At 41.7% G+C, this 9628-nt stretch overlaps 1 protein-coding gene across 5 annotated transcripts in view; it reads left to right on the top strand.

The window, feature by feature from the left end:
• The first annotated feature begins 3502 nt into the window (after nucleotides 1–3502).
• Nucleotides 3503–9628, top strand: part of NFAT5 (nuclear factor of activated T cells 5) — a 380479-nt gene continuing 374353 nt past the window's right edge. For 4 of the 5 annotated variants that reach the window (XR_012717237.1, XR_012717236.1, XM_075282001.1 and 1 more), the window contains exon 1: nucleotides 3503–3701. Coding sequence is in view for 2 of the 5 variants with exons in the window: in XM_075282001.1 (XP_075138102.1) it covers nucleotides 3629–3701 (73 nt within the window). In the remaining 3 variants the exon portion in view is untranslated. The remainder of the gene's footprint in view (nucleotides 3702–9628) is intronic. The other variant, XM_075282002.1, reaches the window with a different exon arrangement.

Genomic DNA, 9628 nt, shown 5'->3' with positions numbered 1-9628 from the left:
GAGAGACATCAGTGCAGAAATTAATGGTACTGATATCTTCAGCACTGGGGCACATACCAAAAAAGCTGACAGTGAGCTGTATTCAGTGCATTATCAGCTTTCTAGCGGTATATAATACCGCACATTAATGAGGACATGAGAGGTCCTCTTTAAGGCTGAGGCCCCACATTGTGTAAACGCAGCTTTTTTTTGTTGCAGATTTTATTGCGGTTCTTTAAGCCAAAGCCAAGAATGGCTTCAAAAGGAATGGGGAATATATAGGAAGTTCTTATACTATCTTCTGCTCAATCCACTACTGGCTTGGCTCAAAAAACTGCAAAAAAAGCTGCGTTTCTTCAACATCTTAGCTAGCCTAAGGCTGGGGCCCCATGTTGTGGAAATGCAGCTTTTTCTGTTGCAGATTTTATTGCGGTTCTTTGAACCAAAGCCAAGAATGGCTACAAAAGTAATGGGACATATATAGGAAGTCCTTATACTTCTACCTTCTGAACAATCCACTCTTGATTTTGGCTCATAAAACTGCAGCAAATTTTGCAACAAAAAAAGCTGTGTTTCCGCAAAGTGGGGTCTTAGCCTAAAGGGGTTTTCCAGTCCCATACAGATTTTTCATCCTGTGGACAGGTCATCACTGTTTCTGGAATCTGTGGGGATCCGACACCTGGACCAAGTACAGATCATCCGGCATCCTCCACAGATGTTCCAGCATCCTCCAAGCGATGGAAGCTGCTGAAGTGGATGAGGAATGGGTGCATGCTGGTAATAAGAAGTGTCACCCCATCCACTGTATAGTGGTGATACCAGGGAATTGCAACACCACTCCTATTACTTAAATAAAAGCAACCTGTATGTATTCCTTACCTACAGGTTGCCAGATCAGCTGATCTATGTGGGGTCTGGGTGTCGGACCCCCACAGATCACATACTGATGCCCAGCGTGGTGCTTTTTCATGCATACTCTACTGTCTTTGCTGTAGGTATATATTGTTCTAGTTTTACTTTTACTGGTGCTGCACAAGAGCAAGGTTTTGGAGTCAGAGCCAGGACCAGTTTTCAGTGGAGTCAGAGTTAGAAAAAAGTTACCAACTCTGACTCTGATTAATTATTTATGTTACACAATTATTGATACTGTATAATTAATTAGATACAATATTTCTTACATATTTACTTTTTCATGAATCAGAGGAGTTCTGTTGCTCCTGTCTGACCATATCTGTCAGCTGTTTATGAAGGAGCCAAGTCACAATATATGAAGATAATATATTAGCAAACTCTTACAAGGACCTATAATAATAAACAGGCTGCATTAAATCATTTGGGAAAATTACAATGCTAAATGCCAAAGGATAAATGGATTACTGTATTTGTCTCCCAACAGTCACAAGTTTTAAAGGTCAAAATAGGCATGGCATGCAATCATCTGGGGTGGGTACTATAGATGCCAGCTTCCCCATATATAATTACAGGCTGTGATTCTCAAAGAGGAATATTATAAGTGATATGTCTGGTAAATATATGCAGATAGGGCTGCTTAATGTAATGGATTGCTACATACTTAAAGGCACATGCTGCAAAATGTATAGAGAAGGGAATGACAATGATCAGAAAGCTATCAACCATGCTAATCTCTATACATGAGGTGTTGGCACCTCTTATGGGTGATGGGGAGCATCTGCAGAAATTTTCAATACCAAGAAAAGTGGAGTTTCCCTTTAACTAAAATATGGTTAAAGAATAAAGGTGTTCTAAGGTGAAAAAGAAATCTTTATAATACTGTATCAGCAGAACAAGATGGTGTATGGGGAATTCTGTGCTACTGTCCTTCCATGGCAATGTTCTGCACATACAATATCCCTGAAGGCCTGTCCTCATGTGCAGAATTGTATGGCACATCTATGTATTTCATCACTGCCTCAGGTCTGGTACTGTATGTATTATTGTAATATAAGAGGGGAAATGTCCAACTACAGTACACAAAGGAGCCAGGATGGTTAGATATGCGAAATATCAGATCATAGACAGATAGATAGACAGGAGTTAGATATATATGAGATAGATAGATAGACCTACCGATAGATAGGTAGGTAGATAGATATGAGTTAGATAGATAGACAGATAGATATGAGATAGATAGTTAGATATTAGATAGATAGATATTAGATAGATCGACAAACAGAGATGAGATAGATAGGTAGGTAGATATGAGTTAGATAGATAAACAGAGATGATAGATAGATAGATAGATATGAGATAGATAGGTAGATACATATTAGATAGATAGATATGAGATAGATAGGTAGATACATATTAGATAGATAGATATGAGATAGATAGGTAGATATTAGATATATAGATAGATAGATATGAGATAGATAGGTAGATACATATTAGATAGATAGATATGAGATAGATAGGTAGATATTAGATAGATAGATAGATAGATATGAGATAGATAGGTAGATACATATTAGATAGATAGATAGATATGAGATAGATAGGTAGATATTAGATATAGATAGATAGATAGATATGAGATAGATAGGTAGATATTAGATATATAGATAGATAGATAGATAGATATGAGATAGATAGGTAGATATTAGATAGATCGACAAACAGACAGAGATGAGATAGATAGATAGATAGATAGATAGATAGGAGATAGATAGATAGATACGTAGATAGATATGAGATAGATAGGTAGATACATATTAGATAGATAGATATGAGATAGATAGGTAGATATTAGATATAGATAGATAGATATGAGATAGATAGGTAGATATTAGATATATAGATAGATAGATAGATATGAGATAGATAGGTAGATATTAGATAGATCGACAAACAGACAGAGATGAGATAGATAGATAGATAGATAGATAGATAGATAGATAGATAGATAGATAGATAGGAGATAGATAGGAGATATAGGTAGAGGAATAATATTTGCTAGACAGAGCTATAACGTTACAATCCTCTATTCCTCCCCCTCATATCATGTGCTATACAGACTGATACGAGACCGGTAGATATATGTGATATCCCTTTTATTCTATGCCTCTTCCATCACGCAGTAGTAATACTATGACGCACTGTGAGGCAATGGCCATTACGTGGCCCACGTATCAGTGTTGCCCATTCTCCTGCCTCCTGACAGGCACCTGTTGCCTCCTGAATTCTTATTGGCTTCCAGGCTGCAGCTTTCAGAGCGGCCGCAGCCAGTCATCTTCCCTGCAGGGCCTGCCAGTACCACATGCTGGCAGAAAGTGTCTGCTTTCTTACGTCACACGTCAATCATTTCTTTCACTCCGCCCAGGGGAGGTGCGAACCGCGTCATCCTTCGTACAACATATGTCATTGCTGGTCACGACTCAGCTCCGCCCTTAGTTACCGTCACTACCATGTTGGCTCCTATGCCACGCCCCTAGTTACACTCACTTGCCTGTCAACCATTAAACCCCTCCCACTCGTTGGAACGCTCTCTCAGCAGAAAGGTCCCGCCCCGCGCCTGCGCAGTGTAGAGTCAGTAGGGGGGCGTGCCGTCGGTTCCTGTCAGTGTGTGAACAGACCGGAGCGAACACCGGGACTTACCGACTTATCTTCGCATCTCCTGCCGGCCCGGGCGGCCATGCCCTCCGACTTCATATCGCTGCTCAGTGCCGACCTTGACCTTGAGTCCCCGAAATCCTTGTATTCTAGAGGTGAGCGGGGGCCCCGGGGGCGGCAGTGCTGAGAGGACACACCAGTGACTGGACACTATTGTTCTGACCTGCAGCTCTAGCCTTTGCTCCTGACTTTGGTTGCCGCGAAGGATTCTGGGACAATAACAGTGCTGCTGGTAAACCATGTTGGGGTGGGTGTCCTAGAGAGTGACCTGCAGGGGGCGACTCACAGTTGTATCAAGAGCTTGCACTCATTGGCTGGGTGACTTCTTTGTGCTTTCCTCTGGCATGACTTGAGGATCCTGTAAGACTGGGACACATGGCTACTTGTACTGTATGCTTCCACTCACATGTCCTGACTTTTGTGCGATTTGATCTGTGTACAACTTGATATTGACCCCTGTGGCACACACTACCATGTGATGGCATAACAGTGCTCCAAACATGTGTCTGACTTGTGGTGAGCACCTGCAATTTGGTGGTTACTGCTGATACCCAGGATGCCATGTGCCAGTATGCCATGTGCCATGCTTGACCATTTTATAGACTCCTGTGGTACCACAAGTCTCAGCTTCAGAATGGCAGAGCTTCTGTGTATCTTAGTGGCTATTGCCTTGCCTGTTAGATGACGGTGTACTGTATGCTGCTTCACTATGTATGGTTGTCCCCTCCCCAATGTATTGACATGTACAGTATATGTGCTTATGTATATGAAATGCCATACGACAACATTTTTATGCATATTTGAGCCTCAGGCTGCTGTCAGGACATACTGGTAGATATAGTTTACTAACCACTAGTGTAGTCTATGTTGTGACAGGTGCCTTAGCTGGTCTCGTATACCCAGCACTGTTGCCATTACAATACAAGTTATCTGTCCTCAAGAGCTCACAATCTAGTTCCCCTATCTCACACAGGAAGTCTCCCAATGAACCCTTGAGTAGTGCCTGTACGTATAACCTCAGTGTGGATATTACCCTGGTCCTGATGTGAACCCCGCTTGTTGCATAAGTTTTCATCCCCTGACCATAGTCCCTGAGGTGATCACCCGCTCACTTGCACATGACAGGTGACTTGCTCGGCTAGTTCTGGGTAGTACTACATTAACTTGTCAAGTGTAAATAAAATTCTTCTTATGTTTTCTACTACCTGTCACCTAGAAGACGCTTGACATGTCCCCAAGGACGATATAGCATGGTTCTTTCATATCTGTGAGCAGTGTGTGTATGTGTTTGTATGTAATCTGGGAAAGCTGGGTGATCAACATTATGGTTATAACAACCTTTAAGTAATCTCTGCCTGGGGTTTGAACAGCAAAGCTGCTAGTCTTCTATATACCCATTTGTAATGTTGAGTCCTCCCCATTAGGAGTTGTATTACAGTTATGGGACATCATGATACAGACTATGGACATACAGTATAGCCAAGTACCTAATACACCTGCAAATGTGCTCAATGAGGGTCTACGCAGGTGTCTCAGATTCATGTAGTGGCTTTGATCCCACCTCTATAGGTACTCTTTGTATCTATAACTATAGAAACTCTTTAATCCCTGATGGAAAATGACCAGATCGGATCACTACTCTATACGCAGTTCTAGCTGTAAGAGTATAAAGCACGATTATTATAGTAGCATGAGAAGATTAACTGTATTGTGGACCTGCCTGCCTAAGAAGCGATGACCATGTAGTCAGGAGTTTATAGAGAGCTGCAGAAATCGGTTACTCATATATGATCCGGTCTGTGGTGTTAAGAATTTCCTAGACTACTTTATGACCATCCTATAGAAGATCAGTTCAGTCGGCATCTCCTCAGCTTGGTAGGGCTGCTAACAGATAACAGTAGATTGTATTCAGATGCCCAGCAAATGTGCAGAATTTAGACTTCAGGTTGTGCCAAGACTTGGAGCCATCACATGTTTTAGCTCCTCATTACAATATAGTGTTGGACATATACAGTAATGGAGTTGTGCGCTTTCTCTTAGGGGGATCCCCTATCAATAATCCTATTACATAAACCCCATTTGCAGGTGAAACAAAGTAGTAAACAGGTACATGTCACTCTAGTGAGCTGTCTGTGCAATGCACAAAAGTCCTGGGACCTCCAAACCATGAGATGTTCTTTGTAGCTGCTCTGGCTAATGGTAAAAGTCCTGAAGGGGGACCCTACCCCCAAATTCCCTCTAATTCTCCAGTGGTTTCTGTTTACTGTTCTGTCTACAGTTGCCACGGGTCTGTCTCCCAACTCGAATAAACTTCACACACAGTTTTTTTGCAGAAAGTAAAAAAATCTTCCTTAGGAATTAGGAAAAGTTGTGACACGTTTTTTCCAACTTGCGTTGATTTAAATGGGGTTTGTAAGGCGGAATCCGCCTGAAGATAGGTAATATCGTTTTTTTTGTTTTTTTTTCCCGATGTGAACTTTAGTTGAGGGAAGTCTCCTCCATTTAATCTCATATGCTGATGAAATCACTACATTTTCTTCTTCAAAAATGAGATCTTAGAAGTGTATAGGAAAGATGCTTGTGGCTGTGGTCTGTGGATTTCCCTTTATAATAGTAGTATGCCTTTTTAAGCTTTTTTATATTAAAGCGAACCTGTCCAATAAAGCCCAATCTACATTCAGCATGTTCTAAAGCTAAGCAAATCGATACCTAGTTTTATGGGGCAAATTCCAGCATAACTTTTGATTTATTCATTAACATCTCTGCTCATTTGTGTTTAGGAGTCCAGTGGGCGGTTCTACTAAGTCACTGTCAGCTATATCTATAGATAGGACTACACTTCTAAATGGGAGGCGGTGCTTCATTTATTAGGGCCGCCCACTGGACTCCTAAACCCAGATTGAGCAGAGGTCTAAGTGAATAAATCACAAGTTAATCTGAATCTTTTTTCACAAAATATGTATATTACTTTGCTGAGCTCCTCCTGTTCTATAACACGCGGCCTGCAGACTAAATTGCATGTCCCAAGATGGTCGGTGAAAACCTGTAACAGTGGCCATGATGGCATCCATAGAGCCAAACTAGACACATCCCAGGAATTCTGTAGCAGCGCGCCTAGGTTTTATTGATGTCTGTAAAAGTTTTTCTTTTCTGGCTTAGAAGAGAGTCAGATTGGCTTTCCAACTTGCTATTAGACACTCTTTGTAAACCACAAATTTCCATTACAGGCGTCGGGTCAGCTTGTACGCCATTTGTAAATGAAAATCCCTGTCAGGCAAACCAAGTGGTCACAGCCACTAATCCTTTTTGCCCCATAGTGCCTGTCTATAACTATGTGGTGTTGTTCAGAAGGTTTATTCCCGTCTCATATCTCTCTAAGTGCCCCTACCACTCCCTGAGGCTCCTTGCCTGTTCTCCCTGCCCCTCACTGTGCAGGGAACTGCAGGGTATCCCAAGAAGTGATGGCGCCCCCTTGTGATATGCACTCGCTTTGACTAGCTTTCCATATAACGTAACTTTCCATGTTTCTTCCAATTTTCATCTTCTCTGCAAATAAAGAAATAAAAATCTCCCTCCAATATCAACTTGGAAAAAAGCAAACACATTTAGCCACTTTTTCTTTTTTTTTTTTTGTCTGCAAAAAACACAGGAAGAATGATCAGGAAAAGCAATTCTGAGATGTGTAGGGTTAGAAGAACGCTGCTGGGGAGGAGATTGTACAATTGATGATGATTTGGCAACGTAATGGTTTCTGGATTGACAATGTGGAAGGTTTCTTTTATACAGCTGCTCACTGTAGGTTGTATTCTCTGTATTTTCTTGGTAGATTATCACACTTGGTCTGTCACTTATATACATTAGCATTGGTTGTTCTACCTGCACCTTTTTGCTTTGCATGTTCATACATGTCCCCCATTGTGCAAGTGCATCATGGACCACAGTACAGTAGTAAGAAATGAGACAGGTACTTGCATGTCATTTCCAAATGATGATACCAGACTTCACCAGTCACCTACATGGAAGAGGCGGGCATAGTTTGGATTGAGTCCATATTTCTCAATACAGGCTCTGCATGTACCAGGGGTTGTATGGGCATGATGCCAGCTAGTTGACTAGGAAGCCCTGACATCACTAAGGCACTTTATTGTTTCTTAAAATATTGGTGTATTGCCTGGAAACAATAGAAATAGCTAATAGTGACACTGCTAAATCATTTACAGGATTTTTTCTATCTAATTTATCTACATTTATCAGGGTTCTTCTTCGGCCCTGGTATTACATGAAACCTATGGAACTAGGTTTACTACTGCCTTGCCAAATATTTTTACTGATGCTTCAATAGCAATTTCTGTAATCTAGCATTTGCTAATCCAGAATGTTTAGTAATTGTCACCTAATTCCAGTACAGTACAGTATATACAGTGATGTATATGTCTCTTATTCTTGTGATTCCAACATACTGCCTATCTAGTTAATGTTTACCTGACCCAATGTCCACTGCTTGGCCAAGAGCAGCCAACATTTCAGTTTAGCAGTCAATTTTGTGTATTGTGTATTTGCTGCTTCAGTGTACAGGCTGCCATAAATAGCTCCTGCATTTGTTGCTAGAACCTGATTTTCCTGCATTTGCACACACGCACATATATATTATATATAGATGTATGTAACTCGGCAACTTTTAAGGGTAAGCCCACATGTGCAGATCTCGAGTGGTTCTTTTGCATATGTTCTTCATATTGGGCTTGATTTCAGATATCTGAGGTTTTCTTTTACTGACTAATGTAATGTAAACTGAGAAGGCTGAGCTGTGTTTCCTAATATTCTCCAAGTCTCTGGTTGAATAACAGTTTCCCTATGCAGCCCCATTCGATAAACAGGTGTTTCAGGTGACGGGGGATATGTAGTACACGCATGTATATCTGTTACCATGGGACCTGGCCTGCCTTGTCAAGGTCATTCACTCTGCACGCTTGTCCTTGATTTTGTATGAGGAGGAGTCGGAGCTTTGGAGGGCTTGGGAGGATATAGTGAGCCTAACAATGCAGAACACCCGCCTGGCCCACATATTCTTGTTCCCAGGACTTGTATCCAGTGTCCTCTGCTTTCTGTGAGGCTTAAAGTTCAGGGAGGTTTTGATCTTGCATTAACGGGACTATGACATGTGAGGTCACGGAAAGGACTGGATCTAGTGGTTTCCCTTGGAAGTGACAGAATTTGATTGCAGAAACGGTGCCAGTTTCTTGAAAACCCTTGGCAGGACCATTCACGTGGATGCCAAAACTATGATCTGAGTTATTTTTGGGTACAGATGCATTGTGTACGCTTGTCCTGTCAACACTAGGGAAACTGGGAAAAAAAATGGTGAAGCTACACTACAATTGTAATGTCACAGGGGCTTAGTTGATATGCATTAATATGTGCATGTTATTAAGCTGGCCGCAGGCTTCCCTTGTAGATCACAAACTCCATTATAAGCTGGACTGACGTAGGTTTAAACTCCAAAGTATCTTAGCAGCCTAGAAAAATGCAGTCTCCAGCATAGAGGTTATTACCGAGCGCTGAGTCCCACAAAGCTCTGGAGAGGACGGAAAATGAGAGATCCCGAGGAGCGGACCTCTAGCAGCACTTTAACCTGTTTATTACCAGTGGGGATCACATGTATAACACAATATTAAAAGGAATAAAACTCCTGAGCAGGTCGCATTCCTGCTTGTCCAATGCACACCAGTACTGGGCACCTGCAGCCCTGTAAGGTGTTATGTACTGGTGCATTATTTCTATGATGCTGATGGACAATGTATACTGACTGGTCAAGTATATAGAACTCCGCTTGAAAAATGGAGAGACAAGTGCTGCAAGCAGTGCTTTTCTCTCCGCGTTTTTCACCCTTATCGTGCGGAAACCGGGCGGACTCCATTATAGTCTATGAGATCCTTTGGTTTCTGAAGGTAACCGCTTTTTTAAGCGAATTAGGTTTCCGTTTAGGAGGTCCGCTTAGGAAACCAGAACACAGATGTGAACC

The sequence above is a fragment of the Leptodactylus fuscus genome, chromosome 7 (assembly GCF_031893055.1).
Source record: "Leptodactylus fuscus isolate aLepFus1 chromosome 7, aLepFus1.hap2, whole genome shotgun sequence".
NCBI classification, from domain to species: domain Eukaryota; kingdom Metazoa; phylum Chordata; class Amphibia; order Anura; family Leptodactylidae; genus Leptodactylus; species Leptodactylus fuscus.
The sequence above is the reverse complement of the archived record's forward strand: the minus strand, read 5'-3'. Positions and strand labels throughout refer to the sequence as shown.